The sequence below is a fragment of the Mesoplodon densirostris genome, chromosome 12, assembly GCF_025265405.1.
Source record: "Mesoplodon densirostris isolate mMesDen1 chromosome 12, mMesDen1 primary haplotype, whole genome shotgun sequence".
NCBI classification, from domain to species: Eukaryota; Metazoa; Chordata; class Mammalia; order Artiodactyla; family Ziphiidae; genus Mesoplodon; species Mesoplodon densirostris.
Genome location: NC_082672.1, coordinates 19451838 through 19477827, shown reverse-complemented (window position 1 = coordinate 19477827; position 25990 = coordinate 19451838). Strand labels below are relative to the sequence as shown.

General features: G+C 37.5%; 1 protein-coding gene across 3 annotated transcripts in view; it reads left to right on the top strand.

The window, feature by feature from the left end:
* Nucleotides 1-25990, top strand: part of GRM1 (glutamate metabotropic receptor 1) — a 358927-nt gene that overhangs the window by 317542 nt on the left and 15395 nt on the right. For 2 of the 3 annotated variants that reach the window (XM_060114927.1, XM_060114930.1), the window contains exon 7: nt 3183-4113. In XM_060114927.1, coding sequence (XP_059970910.1) covers nt 3183-4113 — 931 coding nt within the window. Of the gene's footprint in view, nt 1-3182; nt 4114-15204; nt 15242-20667; nt 20673-25990 lie in introns of all 3 variants that reach the window. The other variant, XM_060114929.1, reaches the window with a different exon arrangement.

The window sequence follows — 25990 nt, the reverse complement described above, 5'->3', positions numbered from 1 at the left end:
GTTCATAGTCAAGGAGAGAGTATTATACAAGGACATGAATCCCAGGATGTGGGGATTATTCGGAACCATTTTGGAAGCTTCCTACCACAATGAACAATGATTTTTTGACATTGCTATTCTGTTAATACATATAGATCATAGTGTAGCATTTTCATATTTATACAAAAAAGAAAGATTTGTGATGATCTAGGTATCTATGATAATCTGTATACTCATGTGCTCTGTTTCAATCCATCTTCCAATTTCTGTGGAGTCTTTCATCCATAAGAATTCTGAAACAAAAGCTGTTACTTGGATAATGTCTTAAATTATACATAGTATAGGTATTTTCATGACTAAATCAGATATAATTTGATCAGGTGTAAGAATTATAGCACATTTTGTCTGGCAGTAAATCCTGTATTTTAAAATTGTGGGTTTTGTGTCACCAAGAATAATGTATTCTTATAATAATAGTCTCAAAGCCCCAGTTATATGTTGGAGCATAGGATTATCAAATATTTTCACTATTTGAGTGGTTTTATTAAACCAAGGTATTTGATGTTCTATTAATAGTTAGATGATTAGTAGACATAAAGGCATCTATATCAATAAGAAAGAGATATTGCTTCCCCTGGGAGTTCAGAGAACAGACAGGGAGTTCTTGGGTGTCAGTGTCTCCCCTGGAGTTAAGTCATTAGACAGATTTTAGGTAGTTATCCTGAGTTTTACCAATATGGGGTAATGGTTCTTTAAATTACTCTTTTATTTGTGATATCTATAGGTTTTCTTATCTATAGGTTCCCAAATCACAGAGAGGAGAGACCCTTTTAAATGTCTTACCTAAAGATCCATCATTATATTGATTTCTTGTTTATTTACTATATAACTCTAACTGGAAATGTCTACTCACATATTAGATATTTTCTAACTTGGTAATTTTAAATTTTAACCTTTCTTTTTTTCTCTTTGATGGCCCTAATTCGGGTCTGAGCCCATTTGTAGAGAGGCTCTAGTCCTTGTTATGTCAGTTATTGAGTCTACCCTAGAATTGTTTGAAGGTTTCCTAAAATCTATCTTCCATCCTTAATTTGAATCTTTATTGAAGAAAAAAGTCTGAAATTGCTTTATGTAATGCATTTTCTATTTTTATTTTTTAAATGTTACACCACTGGGTTATTTAAATCTTCCCTTTTGTAATGTTCTCCTTTTTAAATATTTTCCTACATGAGGCTAACAATTAATTGATTTAGTTGGTACATATCTGTAGTGCAGTACAATACATATCTAATAAAAATCCTGAATTCTGCAGAAAATATTTTGCCTGTGTCCCTGAAGTTTACGAAAATCATTAATTATAGCCTTAATTTGGCTGTAGACCAGGGTTTTAATTCAAATTCAATAGATCTGACTTGTGTTCTAGAAATTTAAAATGCAGTATTCTTTTCTAATAAAAACTCCGAAGACAGAATAGCTCATTTACAAAACCAGGTTGCATAGAAAAAGAGAAATGCAAAGAGGGTAGCTTTCAGAAGGTTACAAAGGCCTTGACAAAGACTCAGCTGGAATTTGAATTTTATTTAGCAGCCTCAGTATGCCAATTAATTAAAGGAGCTGAATATCGGCTATTAAGTATTTTATCTCTAAATGGGTCTATAGTTGTTCTTAAATATTTTAATTTATTGATTGTGTTACATCAAAAGTTCCCCATAATAGTCATTGTTATTCTAACTATATATCTATCTAATCATCTTTCTAAACTTTATCAAGGAAATGGGAAGATTTAAAATTAAATGTTTTGGAAGCAGAAGTTCTTCCAGGAAGAGGCTGAGACTCTGACACAGACAAACCCCTGACACACAAAAGAGAGAGACTAGGGCTTCCCTGGTGGCGCAGTGGTTGAGAGTCCACCTGCCGATGCAGGGGACATGGGTTCGTGCCCCGGTCCACGAAGATCCCACATGCCGCGGAGCGGCTGGGCCCATGAGCCATGGCCACTGAGCCTGCGCGTCCAGAGCCTGTGCTCCAGAACGGGAGAGGCCACAACAGTGAGAGGCCCGCCTACCGCAAAAAAAAATAAAATAAAAAATAAAAAATAAAATAGACCACTATGATCAGTCAGGAGCATGTGCTTCTGAGTGGCTTGCACTCATGTATTAAATGTGAGTCTGATCCCAGCTGGGTGATTATCAGAAGCCAGGGCTGACACTGACCAGTTAATGTGCAAAAACTGTGTTCGCTGACGGGAGCTTGTTGAATGACTGAACAGGTTTAAAACAGGTTCTGGTGGTTCCTCGCTCTCACGGCTACAGAACAATAAGTCTCTTCCTAAATTTATGGAAATACATATTTTTATTCTCACAATTTGGGAAATATGGCCCAGACCAATCACAAAATTCTGTGAAGGGGTTGTTGCCAGGACTTGACAAATGTTTTTCTCTCTGTGTAATACAAAAGAGACTTTATTCTGGAAGGAAAAGATAAGCCAGGCATTTAGGAACACAGCACTGTCTCTTCTTTCAAGAGATGGGTGAGGGGAGATTTCATTCTTCTTTAGTATGTCTATTAGAGGTTGATAACTCAAAGGCCCTCAGATGCCACGTTCATAACTAAAGAGGTGAGACTTAGAGTGAGTAATATAATATGTGGTAAATAGGAGAATGCAGATTCTTGTAAAGAATTCAAATAAAATTTATGTTTAAAAAGTTTGCTGGCTGGCCAAAAAAAAAGAATAGAAAAGAAAGAAAATGCTTGTCTATGAGCTGGACTTGCCTCTGGACAAATAGCTGTATAAAAATAAAAATTTTGTTAGTTTATTTCTTACTAACTTATTCTATTACACTGTGGCCATTTAACCTTCAATGGAAACACAGTTTAGTTTCCTTCTTTTTCTTTCATTTTCTGAAAGTGTAAAACCAAGTTCCGTCCATGGAGCAGCATCCATTTATAACACTGGAAGCAAAATTATATTTATAGGCTTAAGTATGTCACATTAGGCTTGTGATGAGATTAGGTTTGGGAACATGGTTGTCCAGAGAAGACAATGGTGTATGCCTATTTGTGTGATAGAGAGGCATTTAAAAAAATTAAAATAGCTTAAATCATGGAAGATGTGAATATAGCTATGCCTCTGGTAACTAGTAAGCACTATTATTGATCAGCAAAATCTTAGATTCATTTTAAAACTATTTTTCTCATCACAGGCTGTGAACCCATTCCTGTCCGCTATCTGGAGTGGAGCAACATAGAATCCATCATAGCCATTGCCTTTTCCTTCCTGGGCATCCTTGTTACCTTGTTTGTTACCCTTATCTTTGTGCTGTACCGGGATACACCAGTGGTCAAATCCTCCAGTCGGGAGCTCTGCTACATTATTCTAGCTGGAATCTTCCTCGGTTACGTGTGCCCTTTCACTCTCATTGCCAAACCTACTACCACATCCTGCTACCTCCAGCGCCTCCTGGTTGGCCTCTCTTCTGCCATGTGCTACTCTGCTTTAGTGACCAAAACCAATCGCATTGCACGCATCCTGGCTGGCAGCAAGAAGAAGATCTGCACCCGCAAGCCCAGGTTTATGAGTGCCTGGGCCCAGGTGATCATTGCCTCAATTCTGATTAGTGTGCAGCTAACTTTGGTGGTAACCCTGATCATCATGGAGCCCCCCATGCCCATTCTGTCCTACCCAAGCATCAAAGAAGTCTACCTTATCTGCAATACCAGCAATTTGGGTGTGGTGGCCCCTTTGGGCTACAATGGACTCCTCATCATGAGCTGTACCTACTATGCCTTCAAGACCCGCAATGTGCCCGCCAACTTCAATGAGGCCAAATATATCGCCTTCACCATGTACACCACCTGCATCATTTGGCTGGCTTTTGTGCCCATTTACTTTGGGAGCAACTACAAGATCATTACTACCTGCTTTGCAGTGAGCCTCAGTGTAACGGTGGCCCTGGGGTGCATGTTCACTCCCAAGATGTACATCATCATTGCCAAGCCCGAGAGGAATGTACGCAGTGCCTTCACCACCTCGGATGTAGTCCGCATGCATGTTGGCGATGGCAAGCTGCCCTGCCGCTCCAACACTTTCCTCAACATTTTCCGAAGAAAGAAACCAGGGGCAGGGAATGCCAAGTGAGTTATCTGACCTGGGTTTGCCTGCCCTCTCTCTCTCTCTCTCTCTCTTCTATTTTCTTCTATTTAACTAAATCACGTTCTTCCATTTCCCCAGTGTTTTTCCTGTCCTTTCTTAATCTTTTCTTTTTTTTCAAATCTCACATTCTGTTGCAGTAGGAATGTAGTACTAAAGGTCTTCGTTTTTTTCATTTCTTTGAAAGAGCAAGGAACGTGAAGCAACAACCAGCTGAGCATATATTTATTCTTACCTGCAATCTGCAGACTCTGTTGTGTCCCTAATGTTTTCCTTTTGTGTGGGTCCTCCTTCTGTGGGGTATGGTCAGAGATGCAATCTCTAGTTCTAATTTCTAGTTTATATCATGGTTGAGATAGTTTCTAATTTATTTTTATTACTTTGGAGCCACACCATTACTCATCTGGGTTGGAGAGGAAGGAGTTTAGGCACCTGGGGAAGTTTGATTATTTCAAAATTTGAGTGCAGCTGAGCACCAAGTATGTCCTGAAATAAGTTCCCTTAAGCAACTGTCTTATCGTGCCCCTCTTATTTATTGAACTTTAATGTGTACTGTAAACTTCCATAATGCTACACATGAATTGACCTATCTCTACTACAAGGTTATAACCAGAATGGTTTCCTAGCCATAAAGTACCAAATGAAATAAGGAACCAGATAAAGGTGAAGAGCCCCAAACTTGAGAGTCAGCATTAACATCAAAGTCCAGATTATTTCTATTTTAGTAATTCTTCTGAGTAGTTTATGTAATACACACATTCCTATCTTTTGCCTGACTCTATTTTGCAAAGAAGCATATGCTAAAATTCGCATGTGTCATCTCTTTCTGAGACCCATGAAAACAGATTTCATGTCACATTTACAATTTTTAAAATAGCATGGGTGCTTGAAGTTCTAGTGGTAGTTGAATTATCCAAAAATTAAACGATTTTCCCATTAGCAGTATTAATTTCACTTTTTGAAACAACCCTTTGAAAGTGAAGAATTTTAATAGTAATAATTATAACATATACATTGTTTTAGAACTATTCTGTGCACCTGAACATGTCAGCAAGGTAAGGGGAGGGGAATGGGTGTTGTTTTCCCCAATTTTGTAGGTGAGGACACCAAGCCACTGTGAATTTGTGTGACTCTTAAGTAAATTCCATTTAGTTAGCCATTTTTTGCCTAAGTCTAAACTGGCATGAAATTTCTCATTTTCACATATTTCAAAAAACCTACATGCCTTAAACTTCTGGGTTTTTTATCTTTACTGGTCAAGTAGCACATCTTTTACAAAAATCATATAATTGGCTTGAGGATCAGAGGATCAGATGAGGGAGTCTATGGGAAAACATATATATATATATATATATATGGTTTTTTGGGGGTTTTTTTTTTGCGGTACCCGGGCCTCTCACTACTGCGGCCTCTCCCGTTGTGGAGCACAGTCTCTGGACGCGCAGGCTCAGCAGCCATGGCTCACGAGCCCAGCTGCTCCACGGCATGGGGGATCCTCCCGGACTGGGGCACGAACCCATGTCCCCTGCATCAGCAGGCAGACTCCCAATCACCGCACCACCAGGGAAGCCCGGGAAAATATATTTTTGAAGTTCATCAAGTTTTGTTATTATTTCAAATAAAGACATCCTTTAATTTTTTCAGTGTTAAGGATGAAGCCAATAATTTACACCTACTTCTTGCAGTATCAATTTCAAGTTCTTCATGAGATGCTGATTATAAAAGTTGCTTAGCTGGTTTTTTTCCCTTTGCCCTGATTTTTCATTCCTGCCAACATCCTCTAAGTTCTAGTGAGCATGAAAGCAAACAACAGTGCCATGAAATGAGGAAAAAAATTAGAGCATAGCCACAGAGTCCAGATGTACAATGGCATCATGACAATTACCATTAAGAGGGAAGGAATGAGAGGAAACAAAATGAAAAGAAGGGAGAAAACACTCTTTAAACTGGAATGTTTGTAGAGACTAAGATTTTCTTTATCACTTCCCGTATGGCTTTATGAGGGTTCCATTCCAACATCCACCATTACCCAGAGCCATGTTTTCTAACTGCCTTTATTATGGTTCTTCAGAAACTTTCATATGATTTTTGGTCATGAGTCACTTCTGCAAGCTGTTATTATAACCATTTAATGGAAAGAGAGAATCTATGTGATCAAGATATCTTTTGGTACTCAGGATTATGCGTTTTTGAAAGCTCTCTCCGGGATTCTATGTACAGACAGATATGGGCACCTGTCCAAGAGTGAGGTGACTAATCTTTAGTACACATTGCTTGGCTGCTGGGATAAAATGAAGTTAGCTTACCACTTCTATAGTAGCCAGGCACTGTGTTTATTCTGACTACCTTCTCACACCTGGAACTGCTTTCCTTAGACGTTGAGAATATTCCCTTCATTATTATGAATTTAGAAATTAATTTCATTTAGAATCATGCTTTTGAGAGAAAAATCGTCTTGGTCTAAACGGGATTGGTTGTCTAGGAAGTGCTGCTTTCACCAATTAATGCATTGCTCAACTATTAGCTGTAAGTTATCAAGCACTATCAGATTATTATAGTAAGGAATAATACTTCTAATTAGTAATTCTAACACACAGCTTTCTTTGTACAATTGGTAGCTTCTCCAAAGTGTACCATACAGCTGAGCTGATCCACAGAGGGTATTTGAGGCTAAAGTTCTATGGAAAACAACCATTTATTTACTCATTTTTCTCCCTTACTCTACCATTGCTTCTCTTGTAGCTCTCTATGAGATTGCACTTTTGAAATATAAAAATAATCCCAGTGCCTCTGTCTTTACCTTTTTTTTTTTTTTTTTTTTTTTTTTTTTTGCGGTATGCAGGCCTCTCACCGCTGTGGCCTCTCCCGCTGCGGAGCACAGGCTCCGGACGCGCAAGCTCAGCGCCATGGCTCACGGGCCCAGGCGCTCCGCAGCATGTGGGATCCTCCGGGACTGGGGCACGAACCCGTGTCCCCTGCATTGGCAGGTGGACTCCCAACCCCTGTGCCACCAGGGAAGCCCTGTCTTTACCTTTTTATTGCTGTTTTATGACTTCCTGACCTGTCTCCAAAGTTACAAAAACCACAAACAATCTAATATTTTCTACAGCAACAAAAATCCAGCAGAGTTTTGCCAACTGAAGCAAGGGGCTGAAAACTCTGGGGAACATAACACCCAATGAGTTTATTACCATTCTGGATGTGTAATCCCTACATTTATGGTGCACTGTGGGTGTTCGGCAGTCTGCATATGTAGCTATAAACACAGAACAGATGCTGTAATGAAGAGCTTCCAACTGATCTGTTTGATATTATTCTGAGGAGTTGCAAGTCCAACTATATTCTCATACCAGCCTGTTTCTGAGATATAGCAGAGGGATGATGTTGTGTGTCTGCTTTTGCAAAGTTTACTTCAATTTGTTATTTTGTTCACAGCCAGATATCTGACACAACCAAAGGTTTGGGCACTTGCATTTATATTTTCTGAAATATAATTTAGGAGGATTTTAATCAATAAATTGGGTATTTGGATTACTTGAATTACTTATAGTTAGAAATCCTATTAGGCATAATCCTGCCCAGGAAGATCAACTGAATTACAAAATTACAATACTTTTGACATTGCTAATATCTTTAGCTGTTAATGTATTTGCATGGGAAACTATTCAGACCTTAATTAATATAAATATAGTGGTAAACTTCTCTTTCTTGGCAGTAGAAGAAACATAGAAATCCATAGACATTCATAAGTAAGCAAGTTATTTTGATCCAAGTTACTTATCACTTACTTTTAAAGCAAAATGAGTTAACATTATGCAACTAAAAAATTAAGACATTATGTAAATGGCATGCTTTCTTTTAAAAAAAAAAGTTATACCAATGGCTAAAAGTCAAACTAACACTTCTAGTCATTTTTTTGATAAATAACTCAACGAGTGCCAAACAATGTGAGGGCGCATGGAGCTGAAATGTGACAGTACATGCCTATGACTTTTTGGGTGCATAATTGCAGGCAAAACTAAAAACAATTACAATCACCAAAAAAAAGGCATTAAATTGATGCAAGGAAGTAATTTTAAAAAATAGGTTTCTAAGTAAATAGTGTATGAGTATGTTCTTGTGCTTGTTTCTTAAGCATTTGTATATATGTTTTTTTTCTTTTAACATCTTTATTGGAGTATAATTGCTTTACAATGATGTGTTAGTTTCTGCTTTATATCAAAGTGAATCAGCTATACATATACATATATCCCCATATCTCCTCCCTCTTGTGTCTCCCTCCCACCCTCCCTATCCCACCCCTCTAGGTGGTCACAAAGCACCAAGCTGATCTCCATGTGCTATGCGGCTGCTTCCTACTAGGTATCTGTTTTACATTTGGTAGTGTATTTATGTCCATTCCACTCTCTCACTTCAACCCAGCTTACCCTTCCCACTCCCCATGTCCTCAAGTCCATTCTCTATGTCTGCATCTTTATTCCTGTCGTGCCCCTAGGTTCTTCATAACCATTTTTTTTTTAGATTCCATGTATATGTGTTATCCAGTATTTGTTTTTCTCTTTCTGACTTACTTCACTTTGAATGACAGACTCTAGGTCCATCCACCTCGCTACAAATAACACAATTTCGTTTCTTTTTATGGCTGAGTAATATTCCATGTATATATGTGCCACATCCTCTTTGTCCATTCATCTGTTGATGGACATTTAGGTTGGTTCCACATCCTGGCTATTGTAAACAGAGCTGCAATGAACATTGTGGTACCTGACTCTTTTTGAATTAAGGTTTTCTCATGGTATATGCCCAGTAGTGGGATTGCTGGGTCATATGGTAGTTCTATTTTTAGTTTTTTGAGGAACCTCCATATTGTTCTCCATAGTGGCTGTATCAATTTGCATTCCCACCAACATGGCAAGAGGGTTCCCTTTTCTCCATACCTTCTCCAGCATTTATTGTTTGTAGATTTTTGATGATGGCCATTCTAACTGGTGTGAAGTGATACCTCATTGTAGTTTTGATTTGCAATTCTCTAATGATTAGTGATGTTGAGCATCCTTTCATGTGTTTGTTGGCAATCTGTATATCTTCTTTGGAGAAATGTCTAGTTAGGTCTTCTCCCCATTTTTGGATTGGGTTGTTTGTTTTTTTTGATATTGAGCTACATGAACTGCTTGTAAATTTTGGAGGTTAATCCTTTGTCAATTGCTTCGTTTGCAAATATTTTCTCCCACTCTGAGGGTTGTCTTTTCATCTTATTTATGGTTTCCTTTGCTGTGCAAAAGCTTTTGTTTCATTAGGTCCCATTTGTTTATTTTGGTTTTTGTTTCCATTTCTCTAGGAGGGGGGTCAAAAAAGATCTTGCTGTGATTAATGTCAAGGAGTGTTCTTCCTTTGTTTTCTTCTAAGAGTTTTATAGTGTCCAGTCTTATATTTAGGTTTGAGGTTATTTTCGTGTGTGGTGTTAGGGAGTGTTCTAATTTCATTCTTTTACATGTAGCTGTACAGTTTTCCCAGAACCACTTATTGAAGAGACTGTCTTTTCTCCATTGTAGATCCTTGCCTCCTTTGTCATAGATTAGTTGACCATAGGAGTGTGGGTTTATCTCTGGGCTTCCTATACTGTTCCATTGATCTATATTTCTGGTTTTGTGCCAGTACCATACTGTCTTGATTACTGTAGCTTTGTAGTATAGTATGAAGACAAGGGAGTCTGATTCATCCAGCTCCATTTTTTTCCCTCAAGACTGCTTTGGCTATTCGGGGTCTTTTGTGCTTCCATACAAATTTTTAGATTTTTTGTTTTAGTTCTGTAACAAAAGCCATTGGTAATTTGATAGGGATTGAATTAAATCTGTAAATTGCTTTGGGTAGTAGAGTCATTTTCACAATATTGATTCTTCCAATCCAAGAACATGGTATGTCTCTCCATCTGTTGGTATCATCTTTAATTTCTTTCAGCAGTGTCTTATAGTTTTCTACATACAGGTCTTTTGTCTCCCTAGGTAGGTTTATTCCTAGGTATTTTATTCTTTTTGTTTAAATGGTAAATGGGAGTGTTTCCTTAATTTCTCTTTCAGATTTTTCATCATTAATGTATAGGAATGTAAGAGATTTCTGTGCATTGATTTTGTATCCTGCAACTTTAACAAATTCATTGATTAGCACTAGTAGTTTTCTGGTGACATCTTTAGGATTTTCTATGTGTAGTATCATGTCATCTGCAAACAGTGACAGTTTTACTTCTTCTTTTCCAATTTTTATTCCTTTTATTTCTTTTTCTTCTCTGGTTGCCGTGGCTAAGACTTCCAAAACTATGTTGAATAATAGTGGTGAGAGTGGACATCCTTGCCTTGTTCCTGATCTTAGAGGAAATGCTTTCAGGTTATCACCACTGAGAATGATGATTGCTGTGGGTTTGTCATATATGGCTTTTATTATGTTGAGGTAGGTGCCCTCTATGCCCACTTTCTGGAGAATTTTTATCATAAATGGGTGTTGAATTTTGTCATAAGCTTTTTCTGTATCTATTGAGATGATCATATGGTTTTTATTTTCAATTTGTTAATATGGTGTATTGCAGTGATTGATTTGCATATATGAAGAATCCTTGCATTCCTGGGATAAATCCCAATTGATCATGGTGTATGATCGTTTTAATATGTTGTTGGATTCTGTTTGCTAGTATTTTGTTGAGGATTTTTGCATCTATATTCATCAGTGTTATTGGTCTGTAATTTTCTTTTTCTGTAATATCTTTGTCTGGTTTTGGTATCAGGGTGATGGTGGCCTCATAGAATGAGTGTGGGAGTGTTCCTTCCTCTACAATTTTTTGGAAGAGTTTGAGAAGGATGGGTGTTAGCTCTTCTCTAAATGTTTGATAGAATTCACCTGTGAAGCCATCTGGTCCTGGACTATTGTTTCTTGGAAGATTTTTAATCATAATTTCAATTTCTTTACTTGTGATTGGTCTATTCATATTTTCAATTTCTTCCTGGTTCAGTCTTGGAAGGTTATACCTTTCTAAGAATGTGTCCATTTCTTCATGGTTGTCCATTTTATTGGCATAGAGTTGCTTGTAGTAGTCTTTTAGGATGCTTTTTATTTCTGTGGTGTCTGTTGTGACTTCTCCTTTTCATTTCTAATTTTTTGATTTGAGTCCTCTCCCTCTTTTTATTGATGAGTCTGCCTAATGGGTTGTCAATTTTATTTATCTTCTCAAGGAACCAGCTTTTAGTTTTATTGATCTTTTTTTATTGTTTTCTTTGTTTCTATTTCATTTATTTCTGCTCTGATCTTTATGATTTCTTTCCTTCTACTAACTTTGGGTTTCATCTGTTCTTTGTTCTCTTGTTCCTTTAGGTGTAAGGTAGGTTGTTTGAGATTTTTCTTGTTTCTTGAGGTAGGCCTGTATTGCTATAACCTTCCCACTTAGAACTGTTTTTGCTGCATCCCATAGATTTTGGATCATCGTGTTGTCATTGTCATTTGTCTCTAGGTATTTTTTGTTTTCCTCTTTGATTTCTTCAGTGATCTCTTGGTTATTTAATAATGTATTGTTTGGCCTCCATGTGTTTGTGTTTTTTGTGTTATTTCCCTGTAATTGACTTCTAATCTCATAACGTTGTGGTCAGAAAAGATGCTTGATATGATTTAAATTTTCTTAAATTTACTGAGGCTTGATATGTGACCCAATATGTGATCTATCCTGGAGAATGATCCATGTGCACTTGAGAAGAAAGTGTAATCTGCTGTTTTTGGATGGAATGTCCTATAAATCTATCTGGTCTATTGTGTCATTTAAAGGTTGTGTTTCCTTCTTAATTTTCTGTTTGGATGATATGTCCATTGGTGTAAATGACATGTTTAATTCCCCCACTATTATTATGTTACTGTCAATTTCCTCTTTTATAGCTGTTAGCAGTGGCTTTATGCATTGAGGTGCTCCTATGTTCAGTGCATATACATTTATAATTGTTATATCTTCTTCCTGGATTGATCCCTTGATCATTATGTAGTGTCCTTCCTTGTCTCTTGTAACATTCTTTATTTTAAAGTCTATTTTATCTGATATGAGTATTGCTACTCCAACTTTCTTTTGATTTCCATTTGCATGGAATATCTTTTTCCATCCCCTCACTTTCAGTCTGTATATGTCACTAGGTCTGAAGTGGGTCTCTTGTAGACTGCACATATATGGGTCTTGTTTTTTGTATCCATTCAGTGAGCCTGTGTCTTTTGGTTGGAGCATTAATCCATTCACGTTTAATGTAATTATCAATATTTATGTTCCTGTTACCATTTTCTTAATTGTTATGGGTTTGTTTTTGTAGGTCATTTTCTTCTCTTGTGTTTCACACTTAGAGAATTTCCTTTATCATTTGTTGTAGCATTGGTTTGGTGGTGCTGAATTCTCCTACTATTGCTTGTCTGTAAAGCTTTTGACTTCTCCATCGAATCTAAATGAGATCCTTGTGAGGTAGAGTAATCTTGGTTGTAGGTTCTTCCCTTTCATTGCTTTAAATATATCATGCCACTCCCATTTGTCTTGTAGAGTTTCTGCTGAGAAATCAGCTGTTAACCTTATGCGAGTTCCCTTGTATGTTATTTGTTGTTTTTCCCTGTTGCTTTCAATTATTTTTCTTTGTATTTAATTTTTGTTAGTTTGATTAATATGTGTTTTGGCATGTTTCTCCTTGGGTTTATCCTGCCTGGGACTCTCTGTGTTTCCTAGACTTGGGTGCCTATTTCCTTTCCCATGTTAGGGAAATTTTTGACTATAATCTCTTCAAATATTTTCTCAGGTCCTTTCTCTCTCTCTTTCCCTTCTGGGACCCCTGTAATGCGAATGTTGTTGTGTTTAATATTGTCCCAGAGGTCTCTTAGGCTGTCTTCATTTCTTTTCATTCTTTTTTCTTTATTCTGTTCTGCGGCAGTGAATTCCTCCATTCTGTCTTCCAGGTCACTTATCCGTTCTTCTGCCTCAGTTATTCTTCTATTGATTCCTTCTAGTGTATTTTTCATTTCAATTATTGTATTGTTCATCTCTGTTTGTTTGTTCTTTAATTCTTCTAGGTCTTTGTTAAACATTTCTTGCATCTTCTCGATGTTTGCCTCCATTATTTTTCCGAGGTCCTGGATCATCTTCACTGTCATTATTCTGAATGCTTTTTCTGGAAGGTTGTCTATCTCGCTTCATTTAATTGTTTTTCTGGGGTTTTATCTTCTTCCTTCATTTGGTACCTAGCACTCTGCCTTTTCATCTTGTCTATCTTACTGTGAATGTGGTTTTTGTTCCAAAGGCTGCAGGATTGTAGGTCTTCTTGCTTCTGTATATATGATTTTAATGAGGGCAAAAGCTAAGCGAAATACTGAATGAAATGATGCCTTGAGGACATTTTCTTCTGGATCTGCTAGAAGCAATTTTTTTTTTTTTTTTTGTCTACAGAAAAGGTAAATAAGCCTACAGCACTAGTGCTTATGCCCTGGGTAAGCCTCTTCATTTGTCTTTCCTCCTTTGATTAGGGAAGGAAATATGACAGTGAGCCAACAGACATCACAATCAAATAGAGGTAACATGTTCTCTTTCATACAAAGAATTCATTCATTCTTCTAGCTTATAAATGAGAAAATCTGTCATTTTGAAATTACTTTTCCTTTAATCATACAATAAAAGGCTTTAAAAGTTATTGTAATTCTTCCCTTGATTTTATAGTAAATATCAAAATATTTTATTAAGTACTTGTCATAGAATTTCACTCCTGAGAATAACATTTATGGTGCGTCTACTGTTTATTCATTCACTTCTTTAATCAATGATTGTTTCAACTGTAACATATGCTTTGTAAAAGCACGTACATACTTGATATGGTGCTAGATAATATTTAGGATAAAAAAGATATAAGAGGTAGTCACAGAATGCACCAATCTTGCAAAATAGTAAGAGAGACACTCAAAAATAGAACTAAATATACTGGGTTAACTGCCATAATAGAGGAGCAATATAGCATTTTATGTGTCCAGGGAAGAAAGAGATTCAATCCATCTAAATGGAGTGGTATCTGTTGAAGGATGGGGAAAGACTTGTTAATAAAATTATAAAAGTGGCATTTAAACTTAACCTTATGTTTTTCAACAGGAGAAACTGTGCTATGGTGAGACCATTTCACATGTAGAAAATAACATAAATGAAGATTCAGAATTGTTAATGAACTTTTGGGCTGAAACATGGAATCTCTTATGAGTGAAGTACATGGAGAGGTGTAGTGGTGGGTAAATTTTAAATGCAGAAAGAGGACAGATTATAGATAATGATCAATATTCTAAGAAGAAATTTGGATACTTTTCATATAAACCAAAAGTTGGATTAATGACTTTTGTGAAGTTTTATGATCATGTGTAACCTTTATGGGAAGAGACTGACTATAGACAGACTAGTTAATAGAGTGCTACAAAAATCCAAATGACAGGTTGAAATAAAAGGCTTAAACTTGAGCAGTGAAATAAAAGTCAAATCCCAAGCATGCATAGGAAAACATTTTCTGAGCTTGATTCATTAGAACTGGAATATTGATTTTGGGGGGGAAGAAAGAAATGAACAATAGAATACAACTCTCATGATTTGAGCCTGGGTAACTGGAAAAATACAACTACCATAAAAACTGATAGGGAATACTCCTGTATTCTCCTGTCAGAATAGGACTGGGGAAATGTTGATAAGTTGGGTTTCAGACTTATCAACTGAAAATCCAGTAAAGGCATTCAAACAGAGGCATCCCTAAAGTATTGAAAAATTAAGTCAGAAGCTTAAGAGAAAGGTCTGAGCCAGAGCTCTAGATTTGAGGCTTAATTGTCAGAATGTTTACAGTGGCCAGAAGAGTGATTAAGACATGAGAAAAGAAGAAAGTAGGAGGAAGAACATTAGGGAACATTTACATTTAAGAGATAAGATAAATAAGGAAAACCTGAAAGTAATAAACAACACAGAATAAAAGAGGGCAGAAACAGAGGGATCACAGTATCAAGAAAACCAAGGAGACTCGTTCAGTCAGCTCTGTTGCCATAGTAACATCCCACAGACTGGGGGCTTAAAAGACAGACATTTATCTTCTCACAGTTCTGGAGGCTGGAAGTCCAAGATCAGGGTGCCAGCATGGTTGAGCCCTGGTAAGACCTCTCCCACTGGGTTGCAGACAGCTGCCTTCTAGCTGTGTGTTCGCATAACCAATTTTCTGTACAAGCATGGGGGCAGAAAGAGAGAGAGAAGGGGAGAGGAGGGAGAGTGAGCTGTGTGGTGTCTCTTCTTATAAGAGTAATAATGAGGATCCCATTCTCATGACTTCATCTAACCCTAAATACCTCCCAAAGGCCCCACCTCCTAATACCATCATGTTGGGGAGTTAAGATGTCAACATATGGATTTCAGGGGACACAACCATTCAGTCTATAACAGACTGTTTCAAGAAGAAAGAACTTGGGATCCTTGGGATCCCCAAGGATGGAGACTCTATGGTTATCCTTGAGTCGTTTCAGTGGTGTGATGTGAGTAGAATTTTTATAGCTGTAAATTGAGGAGTTTGTCATTAAAAGAATTAAGAAGTTTAGACAGTGTCTAAGGAAGCCAAGGAAAGAGAGAGAAGTGGTATAATAGAGGAGAAATTTAAGCTTGTTCATAGTATCTGAGAGAGGAGCTGAGAGAAATTGAAAATATAAACTAGAGATCATACGAGTTATCCTGGGCAGTCTGACCCAGAGCTGTGCCATTGCAATAGAGCCATTGGACATCAATTGACAAGTGTCATAATGAAGCACCAATTTTGAAGAATATGTTGGTTGTGGTTGATGCTGGTTCTCACTTTACTACATGTGTGTTGCTTGTCATTAAAAACAAAAGATGGAAAAATTAAGCTAGAAACTTAGATGAATTTTAAGTAAAATCCTAAAATACAGCTCTTACTACTGATTTTTTAAGATCTCTGGGCTTACAAACATTGATGGTAAGATTTGAAATGAGACAAATGAGCGAAAGCTGGAAAGTAAGGTATGCTGTCCTGGCATTATGGGTGGAGTTGGAGGAGTTACAGCTCCTAAGTACAGGTTGTTTGTAGAAGAAGGGTGTTGTGTATTCAGAGCCAGACTCAGTTGAGAATGAAACAGTTACCTTCATTCAGCTGTGATTGGAAGGGGCTAGAAATCCAAATCCTTGACTCTCTTCCTGACAGCCAGTCATAATGCCTGAGCCTGCCAATGTGAGGGTATTTTATTTGGAGTAAAGCCTTATGCCCCCTGAAAAAAGCAAGATGAAATGCCTTAACTCTCTGAAATATGTAACACGATGACCTAAAAGCACATTAGCCATAATTTAGAATGAAAACAGATAAGTAAATAAGTTGTGTGTTGAGGATTTGCCGTGGTGAGAGACCACCTTCAGAGGGCATGGACTTAAGTACAGGGGGAGAGATGAATGACATGAGGATAGGGAGGTGGGGACACAAATTTGCAGTCACCATTGTTTCCTTGATTTTTTCCCTCCTGTGAATAATATACTCATTCTACAAATGACACAGAGATAGCTACTTTTAATACTCATATTTTATGTTTTCAAGTTCTACACTGAGACCATGGGGCACAGATTTTGCTACAGCTTCAAAGAGAACATATTCCTTTTGAATATAGGCCACCTTTTATATTTCTTTCAAATTCAAATGAACTTGCATGACATACATATTCAAGTTCTCATACTTAATGTATTCTCCTATATTTATAATGTGTAGCTTCTGAACTGAATTCAAAAATATTCCAGATGAATATCCATAATGACCCAAAGTAGGTACACATAACACCATTGTGTAAATAAAGAAACTAAGGCTTGGAAAATTCAAGGCCATTTTTATAAGAGGAAGAATTGGGACTAAAATCATTGTTTTCTGGATAAAATCATTTGTTTTTATCACTTTAACTAAAATATAATTTTCAACACCTTTATGTCTGTTACCTCAATAATGTATTCATTCATTCATGTATTCAATAAAATGAATAAGACATGGAGTCTGCCCTTAGGAAGGTCATAGTTTATTGGTATAACACATCATTACAATAAAATCCAGTGAGTGAAATAATAGAAAATGGTATAATTTGGTGATTCAGGTGGGTGGGTAAATTTAGAGTCAGAAGTTTATTGAGTCTGGGTTTGTTATTTTTGCAAGGTCCTGATCTACGCTCTTTTTATCCTGGTCCTACTGTATGTAACAGTCACCTGTTAGATGAAAGAAACTATCAGAGGAGACACTGGAGGCCTGCATGCTAAACATGACCATGGATGTCCTTAGATCATAAGAACAAAGCTTATACGTTCGTTAATTAAAACTCTCTGGCTTCAAGTTATAGAAGCCAACCTAAGCTAGCCTAAGCATACTTATTTTCCCTTTGTGTAAGTAAATGGGAAAATTTATAGAGTATAGCGCAGTGCCTAGCATGTAGTAAAATTTCACTAGCTGTTAGCTAGTGACATTAAAATTATGAAAATAGGGGAGGAGGTATGAACGTTCATATACTAGCATAAAACTCTGCATTACACCTTCATGTAATGACAGTTGTAAAAACTGGGTATATGCATCTTTACTCTCAACTTGTGATATCCACGCTATGTAGAATGGCGGAGCTGTGTGTCTGCGGAAAGCCCAGGTGCGCTGGTGTTACTCAGTGTGAGAGGTGTGAGAAGGAGCACACCCTGTTTGACATGACTTGGCAGCCTGTCCATACTTGGCCACAGCTAAAGCAAGAAGAGATCGTTTGCATGCCATCTGTTAGCCTTAGAGTCCAGTGTAAAGTGCTACCTACTCAAAAGGGAACGTGTTGCATGTGAGCAACACAGTCGTAAAGCAGGTTCAAGAGCAAAAATATTAGCAGCCTGCACAATGAAGAAAGAGAAGAAAGTACCAGTGGATTCGGAAGCTTCATATCATGAGAACGATGCCTATAGGCTCATTAATTAGAAGTCTTTCACTGCAAATTATAAAAGCCAGATGAAGCTAGCCTAAGCAAAAGGCGGTGGGATATTTAATAGAAAAAATATAAGGAATAATTTCAGATATCTTATAGTAACAAGATTTGGAACGTTTCTGGGCCACAAGGGGGACCAGGCTTCTGAGGAAAAAGGTTCCAGGTATCTATGTCATCTCCTGGTTTCCTGCACACCTCCTTCTTCTCCTGATACATCTGCTTTCTCCATTTCTTGGGCCCTCATGGTCAGTCCAAGGACAACCATCCCAGTGCTCCTGAGTTTACATGTTATCAGTCCAGTTACCAAAGAGTCAGCTTCAATTCCCTCAACCCACGTGGTTCTACATAACACAGACAGACACTGATTACTTCAGCCTGACTCAGGTGTCTATCCCAGGACAAGGAGATGATGGACAAAGATGATGTGAAGTCACAGAGTATAAAATTATCTTCCAGGGGCCCATCACTCCCATCCTCCATGGGTAAGATCAGGGAGGCAGTTCGCAGAAAAGGGGTATGACTGTGACGTGAGCAGAAGCCCTGCAAGTGTCTCCACCAGAGTGATTCCATCTCCAGCTACCACCCATCCTTTCTTCTTTGGCATCTGAATAAGTAACTTCTAATCACCAGCATTTTATATTTAGAAAGGTTGATGCAAAGAAACTTCAAAACCTGCAGTTGGTAACCAGCCAGCCAAGTGATCACTTATCTATGAAAAATGTTAGTGACTGCTACAAACTCCAGCAGATATACCAACGGAGGGGCGAGAAAATGCATCACGCTGAGATGGCGTTTGTTATGAAGGTGTGAGGTGTAGAGTCAAACACATTTAAAAACTGAGCCTTGTCTTTGCTACTTTATAGAGAATCCTGGCTGTAAAATACTTCTAAGTCGCCTCAAGATGAACAAAGAGGAGGGAAAAAAGTGTTTTGTTTTTGAAGAAATATGGATTGTTAGGACATTGTCTTCTGAATGAATTAAAATACAGCATAAATTACAGGCCAACAATAACATAGTACTTATTGTTAACATTGGTCAATAGAATAGAAGAGGAAAATCAGCAAATATTTAATCCAGTTAACCCCAAAATGTGTCTATAATTTTATTTTATTTCAAAAGGATAAGGGAAATCTCCTATAACTGAAGGCAACTTAACAATACCCTCTATGCAGATTACCTTCCAGATGAATGAGGAGTCTGCTGCTAACCAAATTAGGCAAAGTCCCTGGTGATGCTGCTAAAGATATTGAAAAACAACTGCTTAGGAGAAATCAATAATGATAGAAAATACTTTCCTTTCCCTGATTTTTCAGTTATAAAAATACATACAGTTAGCTTGTTTCTAGTAAATGCTCTCAAACACTGTGGAAAGTAATGTCATTTTCCACTTGGTTAAACTTTGCACTGCTTATGTTATTTGGCTTAGGTGGATGTGGGATGGGGGAGTAGGAAAAGTGTTAACAAAGAAAAAGGAATGAAGACTTACATGATCAAAGTAGAATAAAAGAAGTTACAATAGGGGCTTCCCTGGTGGTGCAGTAGTTGAGAATCTGCCTACAAATGCAAGGGACACGGGTTCGAGCCCTGGTCTGGGAGGATCCCACATGCCGCGGAGCAACTAGGCCCGTGAACCACAACTACTGAGCCTGCGCATCTGGAGCCTGTGCTCCGCAACAAGAGAGGCCGCGACAGTGAGAAGCCCGCACACCGCGATGAAGAGTGGCCCCCGCTCGCCACAACTAGAGAAAGCCCTCGCACAGAAACGAAGACTCAACACAGCCAAAAATAAAATAAATTAATTATTAAACTCCTACCCCCAACATCTAAAAAGAAAAAAGAAGTTACGATAATGGGGCAGCTAGGGGAGGGGGGAGGGGGGAGGAAGGATGGCTGTAGATCCGTCACCAGGCAGCTCTGTGACTTTAGCCACTGATTCTGTCAGTGTCTTATTGTAAGAGATAGAATTGCAAGCAATTTTAGTAAGGTTTTGTTTAGCTCCAACTGTTTAAAATCAAAAGTTATTCTAAGGCCGATCCTAGTATAAAATCTCTTTTGCTCTGATGGTTAGAATGAGCTCAAGGCCTGCTGCACCCCTTTTTACATTGGGAAGAGAAGCACTGATGACTAATTGGTTCAAGCACCTACATGTGCTGGCCATTGAGACACGGGCAGGGAATACGGTGGTGAACAAAACAGATCCAGCCCCTGCCTTTGTGGAAAATGGGATTCTAGCCAGGAGACCAAACATTGAACATGTAATTACAAGTGTAGTGAATGTTTGTAAGGATAAGTACAAGGTGTTACAGGAGTGTTATTAAGAGGACCTAACCAGTCCCAGTGTGTGGAGGCTGGAAATGTTCCCAGGACTAAGAATTATTTAGACTGACTTCTGAAGGAGAAAAGGAGTTAGCTAGGAAAGGAAGGGAGCTAACGGGGTAGACCAGTCAGACAATCACAGTGTAAAGGCTCTGAGCAGAAAAACCCACTGATGACTGAAGGACAGGAGGCAATTCCAGGATGCCTGGAAGTGAGAATAAAAGAAAGTGTGATAAGTAGACAGGGAGGGCGGACTAAGACCAGATCACGCAGGGCCTCCTTACAGACCTCAAAAGCGTGGATCTCATCCTCTGAACAATGGAAGTCACCACAGTCACAAAGCAGAGGTGCACTGTGACTAGTGAGAAACATGTTTTAGAGCTAATACTCCACCCTCAGTGTGGAGGACACAGGAGAGCAAGATGGGAGGTGGGACACTCTGGGAGGAGGCTGTAGCAGGGTCCAGGTGGGAGATTAGAGTGGCTTGACCTAGGGCTCTGACAACTGGGGAAGAAGAGAGTGAAAAGAAAGAAATGCTTAAAAGGTAAAAAGAAAAGTAAAAGTAAGATTGCTCACAAAATTCAGAGTAAATAGAGATGTGCAGTCACCTCAGGGTAGTTTACCTCCAAAGCCTATAATATATGAACTATTACCAGATTAAATGGACTATCACATCTAAAATGTGGTTGATTTATAAGAGAGGGAGACTGATCAGACACAAAAGCAGAGAAAAGCAAACAAACATTGGAAATGGCCATAGACCTCTCTGATGCTGAGATGAGTGAAGAGGATGTTGAGTCACGGGCTCTGAAAATTTAGGTACAAGTGACAAGGTGATTCCTAAGACTAAAAGGATGAAGTAAGCTATATTGGCTTAATGCCATCAAATGTTTAAGTATTGACATTTGCCACACTCCACCCCTTTTTCTGATTCCCCGTGAGCAAGTAACTATTAATTATTGGCTTCCCCTATTTATATACATTTTGGTATTCTAAATCCTGTACCTTATTTCCTACTGCAAATGAAAATGAAATTCTGTTATATAGCAACCTCACTATATGAGCTTGTTTAATATAAGTCTCACCCTGGATGATATATTATCCTTATTGGGCAGACAAAATAAGTTGTGCTATGATATTTACCTGGGTGGTGAGTGTTGGGAAGAATGACTGCAAGTCTGAGAACCAGATCCTCATCCGTCCCTGGGAAGATGCTTCCTTAGGAATGTGCACTCTGTGTGGTCCATACGATCACACTATGTTTCTCACATTTACCTTTCTACAGACTTCAGTTGCTTTATCTCTAACAGTGGAGATGACAATACTCACATTCTATTTACCATATTCTACCAGTGAATAGTATAGTTTGTAGGTCTTAAGAAGTAGCTAAAAATAAGTGTTCCATAGACTCCCTACTATATCTGTTCTCAGCTTTTCTGATCCAGAAATTCATGGACAGCTCATGTATTATCATGTACTACATATATATTATATTTATGCCATAATAAGAATCCTAGTTCCCAAGGAAATAGATGATAGAATCAGAATATATCATAAGTAGATGTTTATGTTATTCCACAGTAGCCATAGAAATGTCTAACAATTAATACTACCACTATCAATTAATCACTGGGAAGAGTAAAAACTAATTGTTTACATATGATCTCCTGATCTCCCCATTTTAAAATAGTTTCACTGTATATACATTATGAGCCATCCTTTCACATAGTATGAGACTCATCCATGCTCCCGCATGTATCAATAGTTTATTCTCTTTAATTTCTGAGTAGTGTTACCTTGTATGAATATAATAAAATTTATTTAATCTATTTCATTGATGGACATTTGGGCAATTTCCAGCTCTCAATATTACAAATAAAGCTACAATCAATATACACGTACATCTTTATGGACATAAATTTTCATTTCTGTGGGTATATGCCTAGCAGTGGAATTACTGGATGATAAGGCAGGTGTATGTTTAACTTATTAGAAACTGCCAAAGAGATTTCCACAGTGATTTTGTCATTTTACACTCCTACCAAGAATGTATGAGATACATTTTGTGTTGATGGTCTTTTACATGATAGCCATTCTAATGGGTGTGTAGTAGTATTTAATTATAGTTTTAATTTACATTTTCCTGATTATAATGATCTTGAGATCAGGAATTTTAAGAACCTGAGTCCTCACCGTTTACTTCATTTCTTCATTCTTGAAATGTATTTAACTCCTATATTGATTCCTCAGTGCTATGAGACTACCTAAAACTGCACTGATTTTCAGCAGCTTTCTGCTTAGCTTTGTATCCTGTGCTTTGTGCAGCCTAAAGTTTGCAAAAATTTCTAAAGGAAACCCACCAAGTGTAGGTCTCACTTTTCTTGACCTCCTTCTCTTCAGGGTTTTGGCTTCTCAAGTCCTGGCTACGTTGGAAGACTTGAACTCAAATTTTTGTGTCTGTAGCCCTGTAAATATTTGTTTTTCTTGCTTCTTTACCTCTTACTTAAGACCCTCTGCCTGGACTCTCAATCTGCTCTTCTGTATCAAGAGTCATCAAATGTCCCAATGAGAAAAATAGCTTGAAGATTATCTGCTTACCTCTCTGAAGTTCTCTTCTTTCTGACTTATTGGTCCCTTGGATTCTGGCTGCCATGACAGCATCCCAATGTCTTTAAATGGTTTTTAAAAATATTTTGTCTGTTTTTTTCTAGTTGTTCTCAGTGAGAGAGCTGGTTTACCCCAAGGAATTACATCTTAGCTGGACACAGAATTCCTCTTATACCAGTTTTAATATCTCTCCTTCCTCTTTCTCAATAGGTTATGATATGACCAAGATTTCTTTTAGGGCTATGGTGACTGTACTTCTAACACTGTGAAAGAAATTCTATGATAATTGCCTATCAGTTTCTTTTCAGGTTTGCTGGGTGGTGACATGGGGATATTAATGCCTCTGTTTAAACAGAAGTGGTGGCATAAAATAAAGTTTAGTGAAAACATATATATAATATGTGTTTTAGCCAAGAATATTAAAAGCCTCACAAAGTTCTCAAGTGATCTAAGTCCTTTTTTGTTATCATGAATTTTAAGCTTCTTACCAAAGGAATAATTTCTTTTTTAAAAATTTTAAATATTTTAATTTATATACTTTCATGATTATAGGTCAATAAGAAATCCATTTTCCAGATTTTATTTCATCATAGAATATATTTGACAAGGATACATACAAACAGAATCATCCTTGGGCTTCCCTGGTGGCACAGTGGTTGAGAGTCTGACTGCCAATGCAGGGGACACGGGTTCATGCCCCAGTCCAGGAGGATCCCACATGCTGCAGAGCGGCTAGGCCCATGAGCCATGGCCGCTAACCCTGCGCGTCCGGAGCCTGTGCTCCGCAACGGGAGAGGCCACAGCAGTGAGAGGCCCGCATAACACAAAATAAATAAATACAGAATCATCCTTAATACATATTGTTTACTGGTGCCCGGCATTTCCACAGCAGGCTGGAGATGTAGTAAAAAATGTTTCCCAATGTTCAGCTTCATCGGCCACTTTAAATCTTTTTTCGAAACATCCTGAGGTGAAGACTTTAGTTTTTGGCAAGTTGTTTTCATCATCTCTTTCTCTCCCCCTGTGATAAATCAGAGCAAAATAATAAAAACACTTACTTCGGCAGTTTGGCACCTAAAGTTTATCTGGAAACATAGCAGGGTATTTCTATTTTTCCTTTTATGTAACTTAAGCTGTATTTCGTTTTTCTAATTTTGAGCTTTTACTTTCTCATTAATAAAGATGCTTATATGTGAGAATGAACATTGAAAATATACATACAGTAAAATGTTTATTTACAGTATAAAGACTAAATTTACTACAAAATTTTGAATTAAGACTTCAGTACATACAAAATATTAGTATAACTTCCCAAATTCTGTAATTTATATTTGATATTTCTCCTTAGTAGCTCCTCATATATTTTAATATATATTTAGAATTTTTACTTTAATATTTTTTCAGCAAAAAAAAAATATATTCACAACTCCCATATAATACCTTAGTTTATTGGGGTAAAGCTAAAAGAAGAGGGAATTTTACTTCTGAATTATATATTATAAATTTCTTTTTGTAATAACAGTTACTGCTTATTTTTCATATTTAAAAAATGATAAATATTAATTGTCGGGAATTTGGAAAAAATAGGAAAACACAAAACAGCTAATAAAAATTATCTACAATTCTACCAATACACAGAGAAAAACCACCATTAACGTATTTATGTATAGTCTAGTTTTTGCACACACAAATACCTATACACATTATTTTTACTATTTTATTTTTTTAATGTAAATTTTGCTGGAGATTTTATGACAGTCAATATTGAGTATGAGAATTAATTTAGGAATTAGTAACAAAAATAATAAGTGCTTTTGATATTCCTGCAATTACCAAAGTGATAAAGAAGCTCAGGGCTATTTCTGTATTATTTTCATATTAGGAATATTTCTGCATTCTGTTTTGTTTATTCAATCACTTGTTCAACATTTACTGTAAATAGATGACCAAATGTCTCTTTGTATGCCCAGGAAAGTCCCAGCTTATGCCTTTTGTCATGACAAAATTTTTAAGAACACTTCCTTCACTCTTAAAAGTAATCAGTTTGCATGAGAAATCACATGTTTTTCTTTTATTTCCAAGAATTGGGGTAGGTAAAAGGGGGATAAACTAGCATGCAATGGTAAATCAGCCATGGATCCTGCCCTCCAGAAACTATGACTTGCCTACTGTTGAAGATAAGAATTAACTTATATAATAAGAAGTGAAAAGGATCACAGGAGAGAGGCAAAGATATAATGTACATTGCAGTGTGGTCAAGAACTTGATAAACATTTTAGAATTCCTGAGGGAAATATGTGCAAAATGTTGTGAAGAATAAGAATACTTTAGGTTTAGAAAACAGGTATGAAAGACAAAAGCTATCTTTTTTTCAGCATCAGGGGGCTGCTGAAGTGACAGGGATTAGTGAGAACTAAAATATCAGAAACAGGAGAACTGAGAAGTGAGCAGATGATTTGCAGATGCTTTTCCCTGGAGGCATCTGCCAACTCCAGGCTCTGGCAAAAGGACGACTATCCAGACTTGGCCCAAGCAGAGTGTCAGTGGAGGGAGGAGAGGAGACAGAAGAGATCTTGTAGTCACTGGAGGCTGAAGTGATAAAATAAAAAGCATGAGAGGCTTCAATACATGTCCAGCTTCTCCCTCAAAACATCTGCTGATGTTTGCAGTTGGCTGGATCAGAAAGGTTAAAAGATAAGCCAAACACCTCTGACATGGAGAGTCTATTTTCATGGAGCCTTTCAATGCTGAGGAGACAGGCTAGAAAACACTTCTAACAATCACCTGAATCTGCATTGACAAGATTGGAGACTCAAAGTTCTCAAACACCTGATTCAGGTTCCCTGTTAAGACACGTGTCTAATTCTGAAGTTGTGTGTGGTGGGGGACCAAAAATCTAAACTAAAAATCTTCGAAAAGCCAACTAGAATATCCCACAGT